Genomic DNA, 27,687 nt, shown 5'->3' on the forward strand with positions numbered 1-27,687 from the left:
GGTGGCAAGCCCCTGTACCTGTGAAGCCATATATGCAATAGTAGAGAATTTTAAAGGCATATTTTCTATCTGTCTCCTATTCCTAAGTTATCTCCCCAGAGCAAATTACTGTACCTAGTTTTTCTGTATCCCCTGTGGAGTCTCATTGTGTGCATCTTTCTTTCTTTCTTTCTTTCTTTCTTTCTTTCTTTCTTTCTTTCTTTCTTTCTTTCTTTCTTTCTTTCCTTTTTTTCTTTCTTTCTTTCTTTCTCTTTCTTTCTTTCTCTCTCTCCCTCCCTTTCTTTCTTTCTTTCTTTCTTTCTTTCTTTCTTTCTTTCTTTCTTTCTTTCTTTCTTTTTTTTTCTCTCTCTCTCTCTCCCTCCCCCCTCCCTCCCTCTCTCTCTCTTTCTTTTTCTTTCTCTCTCTTTCTTTCTTTCTTTCTTTCTTTCTTTCTTTCTTTCTTTCTTTCTTTCTTTCTTTCTTTTTTCCCCCCTGAGACAGGGTTTCTCTGTATAGCCCTGGCTGTCCTGGGACTCAGAAATCCGCCTGCCTCTGCCTCTGCCTCTGCCTCTGCGCCACCACTCCGGGCTGCATTTTTATTTCTTTACACTCAGTCTTATATCCTGCTTTTTTTTATCCTAATATCCTTTAGGTGTATTTTTATATCACCATAAAGGTTAAACATCCCAAATATCAAAATGCAACATCTGAACCTTTATTTTCTGAGCCAAGTCTCCTGTGGCCCACATAGAAGAACTGACTCAGCTCTCCTAACCTTAAAACTCTCTCCCTCTCTCTTTCTCTCTCTCTCTCTCTCTCTCTCTCTCTCTCTCTCCCCAAATATTAAGTAAAATACAATGAAAATGGTAAAGTGATAGGAATTCCCGAGTCCCTCCCTTATCTCCCGTGGAATTGTGACTGCTGTGACCTTTTGCAGGTCTTGTGCATGTAGTCACAGCCACTGTGACTTGATGTGAGCAATGGCCCAGTAATATCTGGAAGTCACACTAGTGGGGAGCAGAGGAAGCCCTGAGTATGTCAGGTTCTGAGTGAATGTGTGCGGTGGACTTGGACACCACTGTGTCAAAGATCCTACCTCATACCTGGAGGGAAGTGGCAAAGCCCACCCAAACCCCCTACTCCTGTCCCAGACTGAGCCACGGATTAGGATCAGAGGGAAATGACAGTGTTGATAGCATGTCCAGACAACTGCTCACCATAGCTCCCCCTGCCCCATATTTATGCTGGAGACTGCTCCCCCACAGAGCTGAACCTGTTTCGTGGTCCAGCTGTTACCATAAACCCTGCCTCTTTATCTGTAATAACCCCAGCTCCTCATTCCTCTGGTACTAGATGTGCTGAGCTTCCAGCAGTTCGGAAACCAGTCTTGGTGGTGAACGTCATTAATCTCAGCACTGGGAGGAAGAGACTGGTGGATCTCTGTAAACTGGAGGCCATCCCGACCTGCATAGCAATTCTAGGCCAACCAGGGCTAAACAGACAAACTCTGGCTCAAAAAAAACCCAAAAAACAAAGTAAAAACAGTTTGGGTCAGAATGGTAGTCACAGGCACTGCTGCTGGGACCACAGAAATGGTACAATTTCTATAAAAGGTAACTTGCCAATAAATACCAAAGTACTATTTTTTTCTGTGATATTGGGGAGTTGAATTCAGAGTTGGACATAGGTATACACTCTGCGACTGAGCTAACCCTGTTGACTTAGCTCAAGCTGACCTTGAACAACCTCCACAGTGCTGGGATTGCAGTGCTCTGTATTTTGGGATTTAAACTAAGGCTCTCTGTAGACTAGGGAAGCAACCTACCAACTGATCTATATCCCTAAGTTTTGAAAGTATGCTTAAGTAGGGTATGATATCAGCCTTTATTTTGAAAAATAGTGAAGCAAAAAGGTTTCTTGATAATACATTCATGAAATTATTAGCACACTTTTTAGATATTATGCTCTGGACCTTTTTTTTTTTAATTAATTAATTTATTTTTTTTTGAGACAAAGTTTCACTGTATAGCCCTAGCTGGCTGGAGCTCATTATAATCTAGGCTGGCCTCAAACCCACTGTAGTCTACCTGTCTGTGGCTCCTGAGTGCTGAGATTTAAAGTTATATGCTACCATACCCAACAGGGCTCTACTTTTGTAGATTAAAAACTCACAAAGAAACAACTTAAAATGATAGAATTTATTTTAATATGATATATGTATTCACAAATACTATTTTAAAAATAAGCATGTAAATGATAACAATTATAAAACATAAATCAGCCCTAATTTAATATTATCAGAGAAGAGAGCAAATATAGAAGTCAGTCTAACATTGTTGCATTTGCCTTTTAAATCAGAAGAAACACTTAGAACAATATAATTTATCCTTTTCAGTTTCTTGTTACCATGAATACCCCTCTTCTAACTTATATTCAAATCATTAAAATCTCTTAACAGTTATTAAAGTATTATTAAGTCACCTAAACTGAGTAATTAAAAATACTAGCCTAAATTAAAACCCTGAGGAATTAAAATCGTTTTACACAATAGTTTTGGTTAAGTGCAATTCTGTTACATAAGGACTACTTAATTTTAAGGTCATATTTGGTAAGGCATAGGAAAAATAAGATCTACTACAGTAACAATCTAAACTATCTTTAGTTTCTTACTACAAAGTTGTTGTGTTTCCCTAAGAAGTAGTTTTGCATGTCATGCTGGACCTCTTCACCCATCTGCCGGCTTGTCAGCTCTACCCTCAGCTGTTGAAACCTGTGCTCCAAGCTGAGCTGCTTTAACAACAGTGGCTCAGGCTGAATGCAGCCAAGAAGCTACATGTTGGAGAGTTCATGTCCGTGCTCAACCATGGCCTGTACAAATTGCTTGAAGACTCGATCCATGTAAGTGCATTGCCTAGGCCAGATTCCCTCCAGAAAACCAATATGGCCTCCATAGGCTGTAAGGACCAAAGCCACGTTAGGGTTTTGTTTAGCAGTTTCTATTGGGATAGCTTGAGGAATTCAAGCAGTAAAGGCAAGAGGAAGTAAAAAGAGAGGGCAAGAGGGGAGAGAAGAGGAGGCACAAGGAAATGAAGTGGGGGAGGAGGGGAGAGAGGGAGAGAGAGAGAGAGAGATCATTAACTATTTTGTTAGGAAAAGTATACTTTATCACTTCTAATCAGTAAAAACTTTAAACAAATACTTGTAATGAGTATGGCTAAATGCAATGAGTTTGACTAATTTATACCAACCAATTATTATATTATACCAATTATTATATTATAATAATTCATATTTATAATATTGTACTAGATCATTATTTTAAAAAGAATCAGTCCAAGATTTTATAAAACCTAAAAATACAGGTTGTTTCTTGGGCTGTTGAGATGGCTTGGCGGCCAAGGTGCTTTTCTGCAGAGCCTGATAACTGACATGGTATAGAGACAGAAGCACCTCTGACTCACACACATGTGCCATAACGCCCGTGCACATGTGTGGACTCATGTGCACAAACACACAGAAGATAAGATACAATAAAATAAAAATATAGGCTGATTCTTGTTTTGAGAAATTAATACTAAGCTAACCTTTGTGAGAGTTATAAATCCATCCATTCTGTATAATTTTGATTAACTTTACATAAATTTAAATTTCTAAAGATGATTTGATATCTTTACAAAGGACTTAAAATTCCAAATGTTATATATATGTATATACCTATACATACATACATACATACATACATATATATATATGTGTGTGTGTGTGTGTGTGTGTGTGTGTGTGTGAAGCAGACATATAAAGGTAGCAAAAACAAAAACAAAACAAAACTCTGACCAATGGTGATGCATGTTTCCCATCTGTTGCTGAGACATCTAAGTCTGGGTGATCATCTTTTCCCATCTTTCTGATTTTCTGTTTACACTCAATAGAAATGAGGCACTATTGGCAAACAACTGAAGTGAAAATATAAACCCACTCTACACAGCAGTGTCTGCATGTCCTCCAGCAAGTCGACTTCTAGCAGAAGTTTTAAGGGCAGGAATTAAAGTTATTTTCTTTTTCTCCCAGGTTTTAAAGTTCAGACAGTGAGGGGAAAGTATGTGCATGTGCGCGTGCACGTGCGTGTGTGCGTGCGTGCGTGCGTGCGTGCGTGCGTGCGTGCGTGTGTGTGTGTGTGTGTGTGTGTGTGTGTGTGTGTGTAAGCTGGTGCACAGGCTCGTGCTGTCACCCCACAGATGAACTGAGGGCCTCATGAATGCTCAGCCCTCCCACTGGTCTTCACCCCAGCACTCTCAGTTTCTAACCCTGACTGCTACAGCCTCATTAGAACAAAAGGCTTTGCCATGCTGCAGTCATGTGAACAATGTAGGAGGCCTGTTTCCTCAGGCTGCAGACAATTATCCACTATGTGGTAACACTATCTTATGGGCCTGGGAAAAAAGAGGAAATAATGAATTTAAACTTTACCCTAATGAATCAGGTTAAATGTTGGGAAACTCTTGTTTGTAACAGAGGCAGCAAAGTATCAAAATGGATGGAGAAATATCAGATCTTACGCAGTGAAGTTATGTGAGGCAACCACATGTAGATACTAAAGCCAGTTTCATTTTCTCCTCTATAACCAGAGGCCCAAAGTACCAGCTATTGACAATCACCTCGGCTTAAATGAACAGTGGGTAATTTAAAACACTGTGTATGTTGGGATTCTCTAAAACTGTTACAATGCTTATGTTAGGCTTGGGATCTGGGTAGCTTTGCTTTTTCAAGGTGACTGGGCTCAGATCTCACATGCTGGGCAAGATCCCTACCACCAAGCTCCACCCCAGCACCAAATAAATGCTTTTAATTGAGAGCTGGAGGAAAGGTTTGAAGGATTTTTTGAGGGACTGGAGAGAGGAGTTGGTGGTTGCAAGAATGAGTTGATCTTCCAGAGGACCTGCGTTTGGTTCCCAGCTCCCACATGGTAGCATAAGACCATCTGTGACTCCAGGTCCAGGAAATCTGACTTCCTCTGTAGCCTCTGAGGTACTAGGCACAGACACACATGCAGGCAAAACGCCCCATACACATACTTGGGAGGCAGAGGCAGGCAATTTATGAGTTTGAGGCCAGCCTGGTGTACAAAGTGAGTTCCAGGACAGCCAGGGCTACACAGAGAAACCCTGTCTCAATAAAACCAAACAAACAACCAAACAACAAAAAAAATCATATTTCTTAAAAAAAACAAACAAACAATATTTTAAAAGTTAAACCAGGAGGCAGGGAGATGGCTTGGCAGTTAAGAGCACTAGCTGCTCCCAGAGGATCCTGGTTCAGTTCCCAGCACCTATGCCTGTGGCACACAGTGATCTGCAATGCCAGCTCCAGAGCGTCTGTCACCGTCTTCTGGCCTCGGTGGGCACCAACACACACAGACAAACACAGAAATAAAACTAACAAGTGAGTCTTTGAAAAAGAAAGTTATCTCATGCCAAAATGTGTAGCTGGACCATACTCACCATGGCTGGGTGAGAACACGTCGTCCGTAGCATTCAGGCACAGAACAGGGATTCCCACTGACTTCAGCCTGCGGTTTGGACTGGCATCGGTGTAGTAATCATCGAGTGTGCGGTACCCAAACATGACCGCCGTGAACCGCTTATCAAACTCTCTGATCGACTTGGCCTGGAAAACAAAACCAGACAGAATGGGCTCTTGGAGTCACAATAGGAGATGAACAGATCAGGAAAAGCTCCGTCTCACCTTCATGACCTGATCCATGTCAATCTGCTCCACAAACATATGCCGGTGCCTGGAACAAGACAGACGTCAAAACGAAAACTTAACATCATCTCTACCTTAGTCATACCAGAAATATATAAAAGCGGATAATTATAAAGTCTGGCACAGGGCACAAAGCTGGTACTAAAAGAATATTTCCTGTATCAGTGAGGTGGCTCAAGTGGGTGAGAGAAGACACCTAATCACGCCTGATAACCTGAGTTCTGGATCCACATGGGAGAAAGAGTTTACTCACACAGATTACTCTCCAACCTACATGGCACGCAGCCTACACAAAGGAAGTTAATAAAATATAATGAAAATATCTTGAGTTTACATAGGAGTAGTAAGTACATTGACATTAGTTTTCAAAGTAGCATTTTAAGTTGGGGGTGGGGGTACATTTCAAGACAAGGGCTCTCCGTATAGCTCTGACTATCCTTGAAATTTACTTTGTAGACCAGTCTGGTTTTGAACTCACAGAGATTCATCTACCTCTGCCTCCTGAGTGCTGGGATTAAAGGTGTGCATCACCACATCTAGCCACTTAAGTTTTTTTGTTGTTGTTTTTTTGGTTTTTCGAGACAGGGTTTCTCTGTATAGCTCTGGCTGTTCTGGAACTCACTTTGTAGACCAGGCTGGCCTCGAACTCAGAAATCCGCCTACCTCTGCCTCCCGAGTGCTGGGATTAAAGGCGTGCGCCACCATGCCTGGCTTTAAGTATTATTTTTAAACTAAGAAAGAATAAACTAGCTTCATAATACTAGAAATAACTTATAGGTTGTCTTAAAACAAAGTATATCTATACACTGTTGCTAAAATGCCAATATGCTCAAAAAGACTTAATTAGTTATCCGAAGAAACTGCTTCTCTCTCTCTCTCTCTCCCTCCCTCTCTCTCTCTCTCTGTGTGAGTGTGTGTGCGCATGTGCGTGTGTGTGTTGCATACTGTAGTGCACATGTTGTTCAGGTTAGAGGACAACTTTGGTGTAGGTTCCCATTTTCCATATTATTTGAAACAAGATCTCTTACTCTCAGTCACTGTGTGCACCAGGCTATCTCTGTACTGTCTAGCACTGCATACACCAGGCTAGACCTGTTTCTAGCTCCCATCTTTCTAGGGTGCTGGGATACAGACTTACACTACCACATCTGGCTCCGTGTGGGTCCTAGGGATGCAAACTACACGCACATGCTTTCATGGCAAGTGCTCTACCCACTGAGCCACCTCCCGTCCCAGAAATTGCCTCTCCATCATACTAGTATATAAATTAGAACTAATATTTTTGTAAACTTGTATTTTAAACATTGGTCACTTTTTCCTTCCTTCCATTTATTTTTTTTGCGACAGCCCTAGCTGTCCTGAAACTCATTCTGCAGACTAAGCTGACCTTGAAAGGCATGCACCACTATACCTGGCCCTGGTCACGTTTCTTTCATGATCAATATACATATCCATCTAATACTGGAGGTGAGGATTGCACCTAGAACATGGAACATAGTGTCCACATGTCCTACCACTGAGCTACATCCTTAGGCCCTCAACTAATACTTTAATCTAACCAATTCTTCATTTTTTCTTGCAACTATTTCTATTTCTTTTCTTTTTTTGGTTTTTTGAGACAGGGTTTCTCTGTATAGCCCTGGCTGTCCTGGAACTCACTTCGTAGACCAGGCTGGCCTCGAACTCAGAAATCTGCCTGCCTCTGCCTCCTGAGTGCTGGGATTAAAGGCATGTGCCACCACCGCCCGGCAACTATTTCTATTTCAACGACCATGTCAGTGATAATTAATAACCACTCCTGTAATAAATAATGACATGGTGATTCTTTAGTATTTTAGCAATATTTATACTCAATATTTGTAACTAAACAAGTAGGTAATTCCAGTGTTATATATCAACGTTCAGGATAATAGTTTTTATTAAATCACACACACACACACGTATTTATATATATACATATATATATAAATTTATATAATATATATAAATTTCATTAAATCACACATACATATGATATATATATAAATACTTTTATATATATTTACCAATTCATTTTAAAAGGCTTGGTAGGGCTGGGCTGGGGCTCAGTGATTGAGTGTGTGCCTAGCATGTATGAGATCCTAGATTCAATCCCCAGCTCTGAACAAACAAAGAAATAGTATTAGTCATTAAGGAAATAAGACTAGAACCACCTGTATGTTCTGTGTCGACATGCTGGGTTCACTTTAGGACGTGCACAGTTCCAGAAAAATGGATGCAAAGACATTATTGTGGAAATATAAGAACCATGAGCTATGATTATACAAATGAACTACATTCTATTTCTTTCATATTTTGAAGAAACTTTCTTAAAATGGAAAAAACATCACTTATTTGGTGTCTACATGTGTACACCAGTCAAAAAAATCTCCTTCCACCTGTGGGTAACAGGGATTGAAAGGTCATTAGGCTTGGTGACAGGTATCTTCACCTACTGAGCCATCTCACCGGCTTCTAGTCTCTCATTTCTAAAACACACCATGCTTGTAAGAACATGCTTGGGCTGGTGAGATGGCTCAGCGGGTAAGATCACTGACTGCTCTTCTGAAGGTCCTCACTTCAAATCCCAGCAACTATGTGGTGGCTCAGAACCATCCGTAATGAGATCTGATACCCTCTTCTGTTGCGTCTGAAGACAGCTACAGTGTACTTATGTATAATAATAAATAAATCTTTAAAAAAAAAAGAACACGCTTAAGGAGTAAGGAGCTGTATTGTTCAACCTGGGGCACTCATTTCTATGTTCGTTTTTTGAGTCAGGTGTGGTGGTTTGAATAGGAATGACCCCCATAGACTCATGTGTTTGAAAGCTTGGCCCATAGGGAGTGACACTATTAGGAGCTGTGGCCTTGGAGAAAGTGTGTCACTGTGAGGCAGGGCTTTGAGGTTCCAGAAGCTCAAGCTATGCCCAGTGTGGCACACAGTTTCTCTTCCTGATGCATGACAATTCAGATGTAAATCTCTCAACTCCTCCTCCAGCACCATGTCTGCCTGTGTGCCACCAAGCTTCCCACCATGATGATAATGGACTAAACCTCTGAACTGTAAGCCACTTCCAATGAAATGTTTGTAAGAGTTGCTATGGTCATGGCATCCCTTCACAGCAATAAAAATCCTACAACACAGGGACTATCTAGGTAGCCTAAGCTGTCCTGGAGCTCACCTTTTAGACCAGGCTAGCTTTGAACTCAGAGATCTGCCTGCCTCTATCTCCTGAGTACTGGGATCAAAGGGGTATGCCATCAGCCCAGCTGCATAGGACACTCTTAACATATTACCTGAGAAAGAGTTAGGTTTGGGAAAGATTAACAACCAGGAAATCTAAGGAAACAGCCCAAACATATCACCAAACACACTCCATGCTAATGTAGTTTTCAGAATAATTTAGAATAGCAACCTTCAAAGCAGTGTGGAGGGGTGGGAGGGTAGGGGGTTGGGTGGGGGCATAGACATAGATAGAATGCAGCATTATTACTTTCATCTATATTTTTAACTTATAATTTTTGGTAGGCATTCATAATTTGGAGAATATTTTGGTGTTGAGGTTTGGTCTTGCTGTCTATTGTAATGTAACCCCAATACCTGGAGTCTGCACATAGACCTGAGTGATGTATGTGACCCTGCCCCCAAGTTATTTCTGATTAGTAAGTAAAGATGCCAACAGCCAATAGCTGGGGGGAAGAGACATATGTGGGGGTTAGGTTTCCTGGGCTTGGGGCCAGAGGAAAACCATTAGGGAGAGAAGGTGGAAGAGGAAGAAATGCAGCCGTGAGTTAGGAGAACCATAAAAACATGGTCCTGAGGGCTGACCGATTGGAGTTGAGAGCAGCCTAGATAAAACATTGTAAGTAAAAACTCAGGGTTATTGATAGGTAAGTAGATTCTGATGGCATAGAGGTTAGGTATCTGCCCAGCTCATGTGCTGTTTAAGGCTTATTATAAATATAAAGGTTGCATATGTCTTTTATCCAGAAACTAAATATCAAAGGTGGGGTAGAAACCTCAGGTTGGGTTTAAAAATTATTATAACATTTTGGTACAGAAACAAATTATATAAATAAATATACATATATAGGTCATGCTATACTCTGAAATTCCGTAGTGCTGGGTTATGTAATCTAAAATGTTTGGTGACAGAAGGTTTTAACTATGACTTACTTCTTAACTGATGACTGGAGGCAAGTTGTTAAGTAGTAATTAAAAAGTAGCCAGTTCAGCGGCCTCTCCAGAGACTCTGAGCAAGCGAAAGTGTTCCAGCCAACCGAAAACGTTGCAGCAGCCATCAGAGGGGTTTTGGACCCAATTTTACCCAAGTAATTCAGAAGCAGCATTCTAAAATAGGGAGAAAGGAGACTGTGACTGCTTACATCTCTTACGACACCTCCTTTCTAACCATCACTCCATGAGAACACAGCAGGAGCCAGTAAGTAACCAATGCAGGCAGCCCAGAGTGACTCTGAACACTCTATAGGATAACCTTGAATACTTGACCCTTCTGCCCAGTCTGGGACCTTGTACCATCATCCACAACTACTTTTTAAAGTCCCGCACATTAGAAAGATTACCTTTGTTTTCTTCTCATGTTCATATTCTTAGAATATGTACATGCCATCATGTGTGAATGGAGGTCAGAGGACAACTTGCTAGAGTCGGTCACCTTCCACCACATGGTTCCAGGGGCTTGAACTCAGGCCATTAGACTTGGTGGCAGGCACCTTTACCCAGAGACATGTCACCTGCCCATATTCAAATTTCTATTTAAAAGTACTTTTTTCTCTCTCACCTCTGCCTGGGAGGATATATGTGCACCCCATGCCTGACCTACATGCTTACTGACACTGCCCTTGGCTAAACTGTGAGACAGACCACATTTATTCCTGCATGCTTCTTCTTATGGTGAAGTAAGTCAAATCATAAGAACATGAAGAGATCCATCCCAAGGGGTTCTCTAATGTGGCTGCACGCTGGGATCACGGAGGGACTTCAGGAAACTTCTTGTATCTGGATAAAATGCACTGAGCTCCGGAGGTCACTGGTCTGTGTGGTCACCACTGTCACCCATGATGTCATGCACTGAGCTCCGGAGGTCACTGGCTGTGTGGTCACCATTGTCACCCATGATGTTATGCACTGAGCTCCGGAGGTCACTGGTCTGTGTGGTCACCATTGTCACCCATGATGTTATGCACTGAGCTCCAGAGGTCACTGGTCTGTGTGGTCACCACTGTTACCCATGATGCCATGCACTGAGCTCCGGAGGTCACTGGTCTGTGTGGTCACCATTGTCACCCATGATGTCATGCACTGAGCTACTGAGGTCACTGGTCTGTGAGGTCACCACTGTCACCCATGATGCCATGCACTGAGCTCCGGAGGTCACTGGTCTGTGTGGTCACCACTGTCACCCATGATGTCATGCACTGAGCTCCGGAGGTCACTGGTCTGTGTGGTCACCATTGTCACCCATGATGTCATGCACTGAGCTCCGGAGGTCACTGGTCTGTGAGGTCACCGTCCTCAGCGAGACTCTGAAGTACTCTCCGTCCAGTGTTAGACTTTCCAAGCTGTGGCAGAGCACAGCCTTAGAGCTGCTGGTTTTCTCTTCCTTATTACGCCGTGTCACATGGTTTCCTATGTTCTTGTCCTCCGTTTCTTTAATTTTCTCAATTCTAGCCAAGTTCTATTTGAGTAAGGGGGATGAGAACTGAGTTAGAGCTCAACAGTCCTAAGTATGAAGGATGACGCCACAAACCTCCACTCATTATAGCTTCTGTACATAGTTTCTTTAACAGGCTAGGTTTTGAAATAGCTAAAATACTCTAGCATTATCTTTTGCAATTCAAATCACTTATAAGGGTAGGGAATTTTTATGAAAAGTAGACATCTAGCTTTTGAAAATAATTTTTAAATTTTTTTTGAAAAAAATTTAAATTTATTTTTTGTGTGTATGTGTATATACATGCATGTATGGTCTATAGCAAGTTTGTGGAGGTCAGAGAACAATTTGAGGGAGTCAGTTCTTTCTACTCTGTAGAACCCAGGATAAAACTTGGGCCATCATGCAGGTAGCAGGTACCCTCACCTCCTGAGCTGTCTTGTCAGCCCTGATAATGACTGTTGTCTTAAGACAGTTTACTCTTTTTAGCTCAAGCCGGCTTGAAACTTGTAACCCTCCCCTCCCTCAGCCTTCAGGAATGCTAGAATTACAGATGTGCTCCATCACGCATGACTTGAAAATGACCCTTCAGAATGACCATATGACTTGCATACAGTGCTATGGTCACTGAGCCCTTTGAAGGATGCTTTCTGTCCTGGGAAGAGTTCACCATAGTGTCCTCTCTCATATGGTAACTTTACACTTCAGTTGGAGTCAGACAATGGCCAGAGGCTGGTAAAACACACAAGTCAGAACACGTGGAAAGGAAGTAGAAAGACCCTGGAATAGGCACAACCACCTCTTTAGAGGCAATTCCTAGCTATTACTTAGGAATGAACAAATGTCAAAGTGCTGCCTCCAAAAGGTTATTATTTTACCTTGAAAGAAGGACCTCATTCTCTCGCCAATTGGAGGGGCACACCCTGGGGAAACAGCTAGACAGAGAAAGAACGCATGGACTAAGTGTTTAAACACCAAAGGATAGATTTTATTTGGCAACTGTATATCAGACTATAAAACTAGATCACACACACCAGGCACTCTATCCTCAGGAAGTAAGCGCACGCTCTGGATGCTTAGTGATGCCCAGGAAGGACTGTCCTTGTTCTGGTGTGTGAGCAGGTTATAACTTTACAGAAAGATGCAACGCTTGCTCTTAGAGCTACCAACTGAAACATTAACAGACTTCCTTCTGTGATCTCCACTCCAAGAGGTACTGTGATGCAAGGATGATGCACTGTGTAGGCAACGCGAGATGCAATCCCTCCTGTCTGTTCCAGGATCCACTTAGTCTACTGTCCAGGGACAGAGGCTTCATCAGACACGGAGGTGAGAAGAACAGGTATTGCACTTACCGTACATCCCAGATCAAAGCCCAGAAGTGAGTCAACTGACTGATTTATTATTTTGAGGTACCAGGAACTGAGCCCAGGTCCTCCCACATTCTAAGCACATGTTTGACTCATCTGAAATAATAATAAAATGATGACTGAGCTTTAGGTACTAGGGAATGAACTGGAGAAGTGGGCGATGCAGGTGGAACACGCTAACCCACCAGCTGATAATTACTGAAGCTGGGGTAATGACTGTATGTAGGATACTCTCTAGCTTTCATTTTATGTGTTTGGAATTTTCTTTTTATTTAAAAAGTATTTACCAACTCACTGGGAGAACAGAATCTGGTTCTAGAGCAGCTGAGTTTCTTGACTTAACTCAGTTCAGGCTCAAAGCCCACACTTGGCTCCAGGCATCAAGGCACTGGGTAACCCCAGTCCACGGCTCACCGGGCATAAAACTCTCGCTCAACCATGCTTTTGTTGGTTGCATCTCTAAAAGAAAAAGAAAGTGCACCTACTTGGGAATGTGTCACAGTACTAGGCAACTAGAAGGGGTGATTCCTTCCAATAATTTACAAGACATTAATATTCAGCTGGCTGGAAAGCTAATCTAATGGTCAGACCCTGCCCGAGGTTTCACGGCTGGATGAATAGGCCTTTTCCAAGAGCTTCTGAATAGACAACTGGGGCCTCTTTATGTAAGAGCGAGCCTTGAAAAAAAAGTCATGAATTTATATAATTAAGGGAAGGAGTTCAGCCCCACTTCATCTTTTCAGGCTCACGGTGTGAGCTAAAGGAAAGAGTTGCTACATTGTGTCCATGAAGCCCGACTTGAAGATTCTGCTTGTTTCCACACTGTTCCGAGTTCTTCCTTTACTAGGTCAAGTCAGACCTTCCATGCTAATGTAAGAGATAGACTCTTACATTAAAGCTCTGGCTAGGGCCTATCACTAAGTCTGCATGTAGTTCATGGAGGACTTCTATTGCCAGCACACATGCTCTTACGATGTTCTGAACACTGAGATGGCAGTTACATCCAGAATATAAAGTTCTGTTTTAATTGTTGGCTTTAAAAACGGCTATAAAAAAGAATAAGGGAGAATCACTTTTATGTATGTGTTTGTCTGCATGTTTGTCTGTGTACCATCTACATACAGGCCACAGGACAGCACTAGAACCTCTTGAACCAGAGTTATAAATAGTTGTGACTTGCCATCTGGGTGCTGAGAACTAAATCTCTATAACAGCAGCAAGTGTTCTTAATTGTTTAGACACCTATCAAACCCCCAAAAATCAGCTTTTGAAATAAAGACAAATGGACACTTAGTGTGCCTGAGCACCAGTAGTATAGAAAATAACACATTCTAATGAAAAATAGATAAATAGCATTAATCTTACAGGGTTTGGTGGGAGGGGAATATATATTCATTAAGCATATAATTAATATATATTGTCTATTTTTATTTTATTTTATTTTTTGACTTTTATTAGATATTTTCTTCATTTACATTTCAAATGCTATCCCCAAAGCCTCCCATACCCTCCCTCCGCCCTGCTCCCAAACCCACCCACTCCCACTTACTGGCCCTGGCATTCCCCTGTACTGGGGCATATGATCTTCCCAAGACCAAGGGCCTTTCCTCCCACTGATGGTCGACTAGGCCATCCTCTCCTACATATGCAACTAGCGACACAGCTCTGGGGGGTACTGGTTAGTTCATATTGTTGATTCTCCTATAGGGTTGCAGACCCCTTTAGCTCCTTGGGTACTTTTTCTAGCTCCTTCATTAGGGGCCCTGTGTTCTAGCCAATAGATGACTGTGAGCATCCACTTCTGTATTTTCCAGGCACTGGCTTAGCCTCACAAGAGAGAGCTATATCAGGGTCCTGTCAGCAAATTCTTTCTGGCATATGCAATAGTGTTTGGTGGTTGTATATGGGATGGATACCCAGGCAGGGCAGCCTCTGGATGGTCCTTCCTTCTGTCTCAGCTCCGAATTTTGTCTCTGTAACTCCTTCCATGGGTATTTTCTTCCCCATTCTAAGAAGGAGTGAAGTATCTACACTTTGGTCTTCCTAATTGTATGTTGGAATATTCTAAGTTTCTGGGCTAATAACCGCTTATCAGTGAGTGCATATCATGTGTGTTATTTTGTGACTTGGTTACCTCACTCAGGATGATATCCTCTAGATATACTCATTTGCCTAAGAATTTCATGAATTCATTGTTTTTAATTGCTGAGTAGTACTCCATTATGTAAATGTACCACATTTTCTGTATCCATTCCTCTGTTGAAGGACATCTGGGTTCTTTCCAGCTTCTGGCTATTATAATTAAGGCTGCTATGAACATAGTGGAGCATGTGTCCTTATTACAAGTTAGAACATCTTCTGGGTATATGCCCAGGAGAGGAATTGCTGGGTCTTCCGGTAGTACTATGTCCAATTTTCTGAGGAACTACCAGACTGATTTCCAGAGTGGTTGTACCAGCTTGCAATCCCACCAACAATGGAGGAGTGTTCCTCTTTCTCCACATCCTCACCAGCATCTGCTGTCACCCGAATTTTTGATCTTAGCCATTCTGACTGGTGTGAGGTGGAATGTCAGGGTTGTTTTGATTTGCATTTCCCCTGATGATTATGGATGTTGAACATTTTTTCAGGTGCTTCTCAGCCATTCGGTATTCCTCAGTTGAGAATTCTTTGTTTAGCTCTATACCCCATTTTTTAATAGAGTTATTTGATTTCCTGGAGTCCAGCTTCTTGAGTTCTTTATATATATTGGATATTAGTCCTCTATCTGATTTAGGATTGGTAAAGATCCTTTCCCAGTCTGTATTAAGTCTATTTTTTTAATGATTTATTCTGCTGATAGGATAAACAAAGATTTGCAAAAGAGAATTTTTCATTAGATAAAACTTAAAAAAAAATGAAATACAATAGTTTGGGGTAGAAGTGTGTGGCTCAGCGGTGAAGTGTTTGCCTAACATGCACTGATTCAATCCCCAACAGTATAAAAAAATGAATGAATGAATGAATGAATTAAATTAAAATATAAGTTTGGACAATGATGAAGAGAGGTCTAAAGGACAAGAAAATATTAGATAATAGCTTAAGATTTCCTTCAGCTCATTTTCCCTAACACACATGCACACACACATGCGCACAGTACAGTTAAACAGTTATTAATGTCGGACATTGTTCAAATGTAAGTGTGGCGATTGATAGTTCATAGTTCTCAAAGGGCACCTGAGGCCTCCGCCAGGAAGCTCCTGCTGCTTCTCCCAGGGCCTGAATCTGGTTCCCATCTCACAACTGCCATGCCTGTCACTCTAGCTCCAGGGGATACAGTGCCTCCTTCTGGCCTTCTCAGACACTATCCACCCTGGTGTGGCATACACATACACAGGCACACATACATACACATAAATAAAAACAAATCTTCAAAAACTTACAAATAATCCCCAATGTAAGGCAAGTGAATAAACCATTTTAGCTAAACATAGCACCTGGATGGAGAGTAACAAGTTTATTTGATCGCTCCTCAACAAGGGCTCGCTGTGCCCTTTGCATCACAGAACCTAGGAAAATTCTAAAATTTCTCTAGCCTGATTCCTTCCTGCCTTCTTTCAGCTGCATGTAAGAACTCAGCATACATAGTTAAGTTGTGAACTGGCTTACAGTCCTTGCAGGCAGTTCTTAGGACTGCTCCCCTCTCAGGCATTTTAGAAAAAACAAACAAACAAAAAAACCTTACCCTCCCATTGATACGCCTGCTGCCAGAAAAGGAGCCCCAGGGTACAGGCTGTGCACGTGGTGGACGACGGCCTCCAAGTCTTCAGTGTTCGCACAGCAGTAAGTCCGTGGTGTCTGGACAGGAAGGGCATTATTGTTAAAATGTAAGTGGAATGATTTGTACAGAGCAGAAAAGCTTAATTTTAAAAACAAGCAAAAAAATCACAAATATACAAAAACCTTTATTTTTACATATTATAAAGAGTATGTTAATGTCTTCTAATACACACACCTGCCACTTAAAAACAGGAACCCTGCCCAACCAGTGGGTCAGGTTCCTTCCAGTCTGTGTTGGTCTACCTTGGTTTTGAACTAAGTGGACAGCCCTATGGCCCCCAGAAGAGGTACCTCTTCCAGGTGCTCTAACATGCCCAGGATCCTAGGATCCCAGGAGCTTGGTCACACCAGGATCTCAGGGTCTTAGAGGAAGCTTGACTGCCAAAAACTCTGACACACTCAGAATCTCAGGATCCCAGGATCCTGGATTCACAGGATCAGAGAGAAAGCTGGACTCTGAGGAGTCCTGAATCAACCGGGATTATGGAAAGGATGGGCTCCAATCAGATATATTGAGTGCAGGGAACACCTGAGATAATCAGATGGTGGGAGGCAAACATAAGAACAGAAGCAACAGAACCAAGGTTACTTGGCATCGTCAGAACCCAACTCTCCCAACATAGCAAGTCCTGGATACACCATCACACCAGAAAAGCAAGATAAGGATCTAAAGTCACTTTTCATGATGATGATGGAGGACTTTAAGAAGGATATAAATAACTCCCTTAAAGAAATACAGGAGAACAAAAAGAGGAAAGACAAAAGCCCCTTAAACAATTATAGGAAAACATATCCAAACAGGTGAAAGAATTGAACAAAACCATCCAGGATCTAAAAATGGAGGTAGAAACAATAAAGAAATCACAAAGGGAGACAACTCTGGAGATAGAAAACCTAGGAAAGAAGACATGAGTCATAGATGCAAGCATCACAAACAGAATACAAGAGATAAAAGAGAGAATCTCAGGTGCAGAAGATATTGTATAAAACATTGACACAACAATCAAAGAAAATGCAAAGTGCAAAAAGATTCTAAACCAAAACATCAAGGAAATCCAGGACTCAATGAAAAAAACCAAACCTAAGGATAATAGGTATAGAAAAGAGTGAAGATTCCCAACTTAAAGGGCCAGTAATTATCTTCAACAAAATTATAGAAGAAAACTACCCTGACTTAAAGAAAGAGATGCCCTTGAAATTACAAGAGGCCTACAGAACTCCAAACAGACTGGAACAGAAAAGAAATTCCTCCGGTCACATAATAATCAAAACACCAAATGCACTAGACAAAGAAATAATATTAAAAGCAGTAAGAGATAAAGGTCAAGTAACATGTAAAGGCAGACCTGTAAGAATTACACCTGACTTCTCCCCAGAGACTATGAAAGCCAGAAGATCCTGGACAGATGATACACAGATGCTAAGAGAACACAAATGCCAGCGCAGGCTACTATACCCAGCAAAACTCTCAATTACCATAGATGGAGAAACCAAGGTGACAAAACCAACTTTATATAATATCTCTCCACAAATCCAGGTCTTCAAAAGATAATAAAGGGAAAATTCCAATACAAGGAGGGAAACTATGTCCTAGAAAAAGCAAGAAAGTAATCTTTCAACAAATCTAAAAGAAGATAGCCACATGAACAGAATTCCAAATCTAACAACAAAAATAACAGGAAGCAACAATGACTTTTCCTTAATATCACCTAATATCAACGGACTCAATTCCTCAATAAGAAGACATAGACTAACAAACTAGACAAAACTAAACAAAAAAGAATATTAAAAGGAGTAAGGGATAAAGGTCAAGTAACATATAAAGGCAGACCTATCAGAATTACACCAGACTTCTCAACAGAGATTATGAAAGCTAGAAGATCCTGGGCAGATCTCATATACAGACTTTAAGAGAACACAAATGCCAGCCTAGGCTACTATACCCAGCAAAACTCTCAATTACCATAGATGGAGAAACTAAGATATTCCATGACAAAACCAAATTTATACAATATCTCTCCACAAATCCAGCCTTACAAAGGATAATAGAAGGGAAACCAATATTATTCAATATTAGAATAGCTACTTCAGCTATTCTAATATTGACCAAAATTGATTTTCAACCAAAAGTTATCAAAAAAGATAAGGAAGGGCATTTCATCTTCATCAAAGGAAAAATCTAAAACAACTCTGAGATTCTACCTCACACCAGTCAGAATGGCTAAGATCAAAAACTCAGTGACAACACATGTTTGTGAGGATGTGGAGAAAAAGGAACTCTCCTCCACTGCTGGTGGGATTGCAAGCTGGTACAACAACTCTGGAAATCAGTCTGACAGTTCCTCAGAAAATTGGACATAGTACTACCTGAGGACCCAGCTATACCACTTCTGGGCAAATACCCAGATGCTGCTCCAACATACAGTAAGGACACATGCTCCACTATGTTCGTAGCAGTCATATTTATAATAGCCAGAAGCTGGAAAGAACCCAGATGTCCCTCAGAGGAATGGATACAAAAATTGTGGTACATTTACACAATGGAGTAATACTGAACTATTAAAAACAATGAATTCATGAAATTCTTAGGCAAATGGATAGAATTAGAAAATATCATCCTGAGTGAGGTAACCCAGTCATAAAAGAACACACATGGTATGTACTCACTGATAAGTAGATAATAGGCAAAGAACATGGAATACCCATGATACAACTCATGTACCACATGAAGCTCAAGAGGAAGGAAGACCAAGGTGTGGATGCTTCAGTCTTACTTAGAAGGGCAACAATATAATCAAGGGAAATAGAGAATGGGAGGGACTTGGGAGGAAGAGAGGGGGGGAGCAGAAAAAGAGGGGCAGAATCAGGTATGGAAGGCGATGGAGACGATCTACAGTGGGTCAGGAAAAGTTTTTAATGTTTAATAGACAAAATAATTTTATTGGATATTTTATTTACATTTCAAATGTTATCCCCTTTCCTGGTTTATCCCCTATCCTCTTCCCCTCTCCCCTCCCTATGCTCACCAACCCACCCACTCCCGCTTCCTGGCCCTGGCATTCCCCTATACTGGGGCATAGAACCTTCACAGGACCAAGGGCCTCCTCTCCCATTGATGACCAACTAGGCCATCCTCTGCTACACATGCAGTTAGAGTCATGAATCCTGCCATGTGCTTTCTTTGGTTGGTGGTTTAGTCCCAGGGAGCTCTGAGGGTACTGGTTAGTTCATATTGTTGTTTCTCCTATGGAGTGGGTCAGGAAATTGAACAGAGGTGTGTAGCAATGGGGGCTAGGGAACTGAGGGTAGCAACAAGAAAGACCCAGATGCCAAGAAAGCAAGAGCCCCACAGGACCCAACAGGGATGACATTAGCTGAAATATCCCACAAAGGGGAGGGAGAACCTGTTGAGACTATATCAGAGGTTAGGCATGTCTGCCCACCCCCCACCCCCAGCCCTGCTTTGAGGGATGGAGACATCCACCTATCTCCAAAATCTTTTTGTTTTTTGTTTTTTGCTTTTTGTTTTTCAAGACAGGGTTTCTCTGTGTAGCCCTGGCTGTCCTGGAACTCACTTTGTAGACCAGGCTGGCCTGGAACTCAGAAATCCACCTGCCTCTGCCTCCCCAGTGCTGGGATTAAAGGCGTTCGAGACCACGCCCGGTCTATCTCTGAAATCTTAACCCAGAATTGCTCTTGTCTAAAGGAAATACAGGGACAATGAGGAAAGGCCATCCAGAGACTACCCCACCTGGTGATCCATCCCACATGCAGACACCAAACCCAGACACTATTGTTGATGCCATGAAGTGCTTGCTGACAAGAGCCTGATACAGCTGTCTCCTGAGAGGCTCTGCCAGAGCCTGACAAATACAGAGGCACATGCTCACAGCCAACCATCGTAGGAGTTAGGGGAAGGACTGAAGGAGATGAAGGGACTTTATCTGGCATTGATGGGAGGGGAGGTCCTTGGTCCTGTGAAGGCTTGATGCCACAGTGTAGAAGAATGCTAGGGTGGTGAGTCGGGAGTAGGACTTACTAAACTTCTAATCCTTACTCAGGATTTTAACTGTTTGGAACTTAGAATATTTAATTTTGCACACCTTACTGGAGGTCCAGTGATGTACTGGCTGGTTTTGTGTGTCAACTTGATACAGGCTGAAGTTATCACAGAGAAAGGAGCTTCAGTTGGGGAAGTGCCTCTGTGAGATCCAGCTGTAAGGCATTTTCTCAATTAGTGATCAAGGGAGAGGGCCCCTTGTGGGTCAGACCATCTCTGGACTGGGAGTCTTGGGTTATATAAGAAAGCAAGCTGAGCAAGCCAGTAAGTAACATCCCTCCATGGCCTCTGTATCAGCTCCTGCTTCCTGACCTGCTTGAGTTCCAGTCCTGACTTCTTTGGTGACTAACAACAACGTGGAAGTGTAAGCTGAATAAAGCCTTTCCTCTCCAACTTGCTTCTTGGCCATGATGTTTTGTCCAGGAATAGAAACCCTAACTAAGACAAGTGATCTATATGCAATTATTTAATAATTCTATTTAAAGCAATTCTGGAATTCTTATGTGGATCTGCCCACCACAAGGCGGGACTTTTATAATGGGACTAATTGTGTTCTTCAATCCATCTCTATAGTATGATTTGCTTTTAAAATCATAGCCCTCCTCTGTCCCCTTCCTAGTGAACTGTTCACATTGTTCTTAATAAAACTGATCTTAGTGTTGGACTATGAATTCGTCATGTAAGGAATTAAAAAAAAAAAAACATGTCCCATGAATAAAATCAGCATTTCAACATACAGTTGTTTTTCTTGCCATCAATAGATGTATAAAATGACCAAGTGTCAAAGTTTACCTGAGAGTATATTACTTAAAAAAAAAAAACTAGCCATGAAATACAGAGCCCCAAGAAATAACCCCATCAGCTTCAAGGCCAGTGTGACCAGTGTGCCTTCATCAGGTTCAAGGCCAGTGTGACCAGTGTGCCTTCCATTCATGAGCCAAGATGGGAACAGTCCATGCTTCTATAGCTGTACATATGAGGCTCCTATAGCTGTACATACAAGGCTCCTATAGCTGTACATACAAGGCTCCTATAGCTGTGCATACAAGGCTCCTATAGCTGTGCATACAAGGCTCCTATAGCTGTGCATACAAGGCTCCTATAGCTGTATATACAAGGCTCCTATATCTATACATACAAGGTTCCTATAGCTGTACATACAAGGCTCCTATAGCTGTACATACAAGGCTCCCATAGCTGTACATACAAGGCTCCAATAGCTGTATATACAAGGCTCCTATAGCTGTACATACAAGGCTCCTATAGCTGTACATACAAGGCTCCTATAGCTGTACATACAAGGCACACCAGTTACTGCTCATGCTTCAAAGCAGCTCAGCCAGCCAGATCTTTTCAGTGCAGATTAAGAGGCTCCTGTTCTTCCATGGCTGGGTTTAGACTGCATGAGTGCAGAACATGTGACAGTCAGTGAAGAATCTAAAAATAAGTAAATAAAAGATCACAGACAGACACCAAAGGATCTGGGTCTCTGCCATGGGGGTTAGGTGGAGTTCAAGGGTCCCAGAGGATGCAAAGGCGTATAGCCAGGGCCAAGGACTTCTGAGGACAGAAGCAGAGTGAGGGCTGGAGTGGGAGGAGATGGCAGGGACAGGAATGGAAGGCCATCTGGCTGCTGCTGTGCCCAAGTCTGAGATGCACCTAAGCATCTTTGCAGGCTCAGCAGCCAATGTTCATTATTTAGCAAGCAGCAGCTATGCTATTGTTATTTCTAAAACCCCCTTAATCATTTAAGTATTTCTTTCTCTTTCTTTTTGAGGAAGAAAGGGGTTATTTCAGCTTATATTTCCAGATTACAGCCTCACTGAGGGAAACCAGGGCAGAAATTCACGCATGAACTGAAGCAAAACCCATGGAAGGGCTCAAGTTCAGCTATCTTTCTTAGAGTCCAGGCTTACTTGCCAGCCAGTAACAGACTCTCTTAAAAAAAAATCAATGAGCCAGCCTGGTCTACAAAGTGAATTCCAGGACAGCCAGGGCTATACAGAGAAACCCTGTCTTGAAAAACAACAACAAACAAACAAGCAAACACAATCAATGAAATGATTCTCCTAGATCAGGTCGTGTCCAGCCATCATCAGGGAGGCTTCCTTTGCAGCACACAAGTGGGCGCAGGGACCCACGGCCAGACATTACGTGGAAAGAGAATCTAAAGTGGAGGTCTACACTGGTTCCCTCCCCTCAGAGATTAGAGAACTCTGAAGAAGATGGTGGGAGGAACTGTAGGAGGCAGAGGGGATAGGGGTACCAGAAGAACATGTCCCACCTAGCAAGACTCACTTAAGCATGGGCTCATAGAGAGAGAGAGTGAAGTGGCAAGCATGGAGTTTGCATGGGTCTGCACTAGGTCCTCTGAGTACATAATATGGCTGTTAGCTTGGTGCTTCTGTGGGACTCCTAAGAACAAGAGTGGGTATCTCTGGCTCTTTTGCCTGCTCTTGGAACTCTTCTTCTGATAGTGTTTGCCTTGGCTAGTCTCCATGTGAGGGCTTTCCCCTTGTCTGCTGTATCTTGTTTTGTTCTATTTGGCTGTCTGGCTGTCGTATTTTTAGAGACCTGCTGTTTTCTGAATAGAAAACAGGGTAGTAGTCAGGTGGGGTAGGGGTAGGTCTGAGGGAAGGGGAGGTAGGGGTGTAGAAGAAATGGTGGGAGGGAGGCTATACTTGGGATGTATGGGATAAGAACCTACTTTCAGTAAAAGAAAAAAAGAAAAAAAAAAAAAAAGAAATCAAGAAAATGCTCCCACAGACTTGCCTTCAGGGCAACTTGATGAGGCATCTGGACTGAGCAGAATGGTGTGAGCCAGGAAGTGCCTGAAGGAACACATCTGATAATTCACCCAGGACTGGCTACACCAGCCTCTTTGCAGCTTCTCCCTTGGGCCATAAAGGTGTCCCAAATCCTTTCTAGAAAACTTCTTCTAGCTCTTGATTTTTTTTTAATTAAAAAAATATGTTGGATAATTAAACATTGTGTCAAAGGTTTTTTTGTGGTTTTTTTTTTTTGTTTCGTTGTTTGTTGAAAATGTTTATATCTGCTTACCAATAAACAGTCTGATTTCTGTCTCAAAAAAACAAAAAAAACAAAAAAATCTCAGAACCTGGTTCATAGAAAAAAAAAAAAAGAATACAGCGTTTGTGGATACCTTGAACTCTTAGATCCCTATCTCTAAAATCCTATCTGCAAAGGCAGAGCAAAAGGTCTTATTTACTCCAAAAACTCCCAGTTGCCCCCCAGGAATGTCTGAGGTTCCACCAGCTGGGGCCAGGTTTGTCTGATTCCTACAGTGCGCAGTCTCAGCAAGGTGGTTGCAGGTTCTCATTTCCACAGACAACGTTCTTTGGCGTTCCCTCATCCTTGCAAGACTACTAAGAGAGGAGGACAATATTGTGAAAACTTCCACCTCCTGAACTCTGCATGGGCCACAGCACTTCCTGTGCCTTCTCACTGTAACTCTGACCTCTACCAACAAAGCCTTTACTTCTGCACTTTGCCCTCTCCTATGAAATCTGCTTACTCTAAACACCACTTCATAGTTGCCAGTCCTCTGGGCTAATTTCAGTTGGAGACAGTTCTTGTCTGATTGATCTTTGCTGACTCATTCTTTGCTCTCTCTCTCTCTCTCTCTCTCTCTCTCGCTCTCTCTCTCTCTCTCTCTCTCTCTCTCAATGCCTTCTCCATGTCTTTCTTGCTCTGGCCTCAGCCACACTAAAGTCCCCTCTGAAACAAGGAGAAGTATAAATAAACACAAAACTTCCTCCAGACTGGAACAGAAACTATATGACTATATGACAGAAAGAATACAAAGGCCTATAAATGTCAGAGTCAGTGATTAATTCAGGCCTCTTGCTTTGTGATCCTACTCAAGAAATACTCAAGATGTTGAACGACTAAACTGCAGTCAGAATTAGGAACTTTTGGAAAAAAACCACTATTTTCTTGAGTTCCAAAAATAGTTATAATTATATCCTTTTATAACTACTTAAAAATATTAGAAGTGGTTATACTAACATATTGTGGAGTTTTGCTGTGACGACATGACCATGTTTTGGGGAGGACCGTGAAAGGACTTTGGAACTTTGTGCAAAACAAACAAACAAACAAACAAACAAAAATTGAGTGTTCAGAGTTTGGTGAGTTGTTCTATAGGAGCTGAGGGCAGTACAGAAGATGGAGGCCTGGCTAATGAAGATTCGGAGAAAAAGTTAAAGTCTCTACTCTGGGGCATTTGTTATTTTGAATTCAGACTCTGTGGTTCTGATAACCTGGGGCTGAAGAATCAACTGTGATTAACACAATACCAGAACTATTAAAAATGAAACCTTTGCTTTGCTTGGATACTCGATGCTGGTTGGCTGGAGTTAGGAAATTAATGATGATTAAGAAAAGACCAGCACCACTAAAGTGAAATCTTCTGGGAATTGTTCCCTGAGAGAAATCAGAGCTGTGTTGCAGAGGCAGCCAAGGTTGTACCTCACACTGGCAGCTGAACTTGATAGTGTAAGAGACACAGAACAACTCACCAAGCACTGACCACTCAATGGCCTTTTTTTGCACAAAGTTCCAAATTCCATTCACAATCCTCCCCAAAACATGGTCAGGTCTGACACAGCACTGGCTTTGAAGACATGAAGGGGTCATGGAGAGCAGTTAAGGCTTAGCACTGTGAGAGGCCACGAGAGGCCATTGATAACGCCTCAGTGGCATTTGAAGGCCTAGGATTGAAGGGGTCATGCAGAGAAGCTGAAGCTTGGCACCATGAAGAGAGCCCAGAGAGGCTATTAGTGAAAGTGCAGCCCAGTTGCAAGAGACCCAGCATTTTGGAGATGACAATACCATGGGATGACCACCAAGGACAGCAGCAGCAGTGGAGTGGAGCCAGTCAGAGCCTGGAAGACAAGCTGTGCACACAGCAAAGAGTGGAGCAGACGACCCCAGGCCTTTGGAGTTGTTCAGAAGACTGTGAGTGGAGCACATATACTGGGTGTTACTTACAGTTGGTTGTGGATGTGCTTTGTTCAGATGATGACAGTGTCCTGGTTCTTCTCTTTTGAAGTAAGGAAGTATGTACTTAATTTTGGTAATTTTTTTTTTAATAGGAACCCACAACAGAGAGATTTTGTACTCTCAAGAAATTTTGGATTTTTAAAGAGATTGAATTATTAAAGGGACTTAATTTTTAATGTGTTTGAATATGTAAAGTCTGTGGGACTCTTAAAGCTATTTATGTTTTCAATGTGAAATCTTGGGGATGAATGAGAAAGGAAAGGTGGCTTAACACTGATGTGTTTGTGTGTCAAGCTGACAAGGGGTTAATTGTGCTGGAGAGTTTTAAGTCAGCTTGACCCACGGGAGGGAACCTCAATTAAGAAAATGTCTCCATAAGGTCAGGCTGTAGGCATGCCTGAGGGCATTTTCATAGTTAGTGATTGATGGGGGAGGGAGGGAGGGAGGGCCCAGCCCATTGTGGATGATACCGTGCTGTGCTGGTGGTCCGGGGTTCAAGCAGGCTGATTATTCTATGAAGAGTTAGTCAGTAAGCAGCACCCCTTCACTGCCTCTGCATCAGCTCCTGCCTCAAGGTTCCTCCCGACTTCCTCCAGTGATGAACAGCAAAGTGGAAGTGGAAGCAAAATAAACCCTTTCCTCTTCAACCAAAAGGTGATGGTGTTTCATTACAGTAATAAAAATCCTAACTAAGACACATAGACTGGTTAATTATGATTAAATATATACTTCTTATACCCTAGTGATGTAATGAGTTTATACAGTAGCAATTATACCTTGGGCGGGAAAACGCTTTGATTTTATAAGAGCTTTTTGTATTCATAATTCCATATGAACTTGAAATATCCTTGTGAAGTGGCATGTGTCTGTTATTATTGTCTTTCTCTGTTTACCAAATAGAGAAACAGAGGTGAACTGACATACTCTCCATCACATAGCTGGTTACTGATGAAAAGCAAACTTGAATATGGGACTTATTACTATTAACTTATTACAATAGACCTTGTCAGACTATAGCTTTAATAACATAGCTTTTGGGAAGCATTTTGATAGACATACTGCTGAGGGTACTAGGTACTAATATATCACGATTTAACTCCCACACTATATAAGCCCAGGAATAAGCTACTTGTTATTATTTTCTGGCTTGGAAGTCAGTGAATTCTTTAAATAAAACCAAAACCAGTTTCCATCCACAGCATCACTATCAGAACTCAAACTGTCCTCGGAGATTTGTAGATGTAGGTTACTGCATTCTTTCAAAGTAACTTTCCAGTTTGTTTGTTTTTTAATTTTTGTTTTGAGTGCTATGATTCCAAGTGCGTATCATCACACCCAGCTACAGTCAGCATGCTTTGCTGCAGCAGGGTCTCATGGGAGCCACCACGCCTGGCCTACAACCTTGTAAAGTCTCTTAAATCTTGTTTCAGCAAACATCAGTATCCGGCAGACACACAAGTGAAAATGTGGTTTGGGGCTCTCTTCTCTTCATTTCCCACATATAATTAATATTTTTGCCTGGGGCTGATGAGATGGCTGAGTGGGCAGAAGTGTCACTAATCAAGCCTTGGACAACTTGCATCCAATTTCCTGTACCCACTATGGAAGGGAGAGAAACTATTCCTGAAAGATATCTTCTGATCTCCACATGTGCCCCTCTCTGGTAATAAAGAAAATAACCTAGTAATTTTTTTCAGCCCATGAACCCCCTCATTTCCATTCTCTCCTCTCTACCCACCTTACATGTATTTTCAAACTCTAAACTCTGCATAAGTCTGTGGTAACAACTTTACAACCTGCCTCCAGGCATCCAACCCACCCTCCACATTTCTACCACTGCCATGGCTCTGAGCCACAAACATGACCAACTTGTGCTCCTTTTTCCAAATAGCAACGAAGCAGATTAAGCTTCTTAGGATTACCACACAGGTCTTTAAAACCGACTCGTGGGCTTCCAAAGGAAGTCCTGCTACTTT

The 27,687-nt window shown here is 42.0% G+C and overlaps 1 protein-coding gene across 3 annotated transcripts in view; it reads right to left on the minus strand.

Moving 5' to 3' along the window:
* Positions 1-2,162: 2,162 nt before the first annotated feature.
* Positions 2,163-27,687, minus strand: part of Abhd3 (abhydrolase domain containing 3) — a 62,373-nt gene continuing 36,848 nt past the window's right edge. Inside the window, exons 5-9 of one of the 3 annotated variants that reach the window (NM_134130.1) lie at positions 16,532-16,644; positions 9,940-10,113; positions 5,722-5,770; positions 5,478-5,643; positions 2,163-2,987 (exon numbers count right to left, since the gene is read on the minus strand). In NM_134130.1, coding sequence (NP_598891.1) covers positions 2,809-2,987; positions 5,478-5,643; positions 5,722-5,770; positions 9,940-10,113; positions 16,532-16,644 — 681 coding nt within the window. In that variant the 3' untranslated portion in view covers positions 2,163-2,808. Of the gene's footprint in view, positions 2,988-5,477; positions 5,644-5,721; positions 5,771-9,939; positions 10,114-10,886; positions 12,373-16,531; positions 16,645-27,687 lie in introns of those variants that run through there. The other 2 variants (XR_385966.4, XM_011246793.3) reach the window with 2 other exon arrangements.

This window comes from Mus musculus, chromosome 18, assembly GCF_000001635.26.
Source record: "Mus musculus strain C57BL/6J chromosome 18, GRCm38.p6 C57BL/6J".
Taxonomy (NCBI): domain Eukaryota; kingdom Metazoa; phylum Chordata; class Mammalia; order Rodentia; family Muridae; genus Mus; species Mus musculus.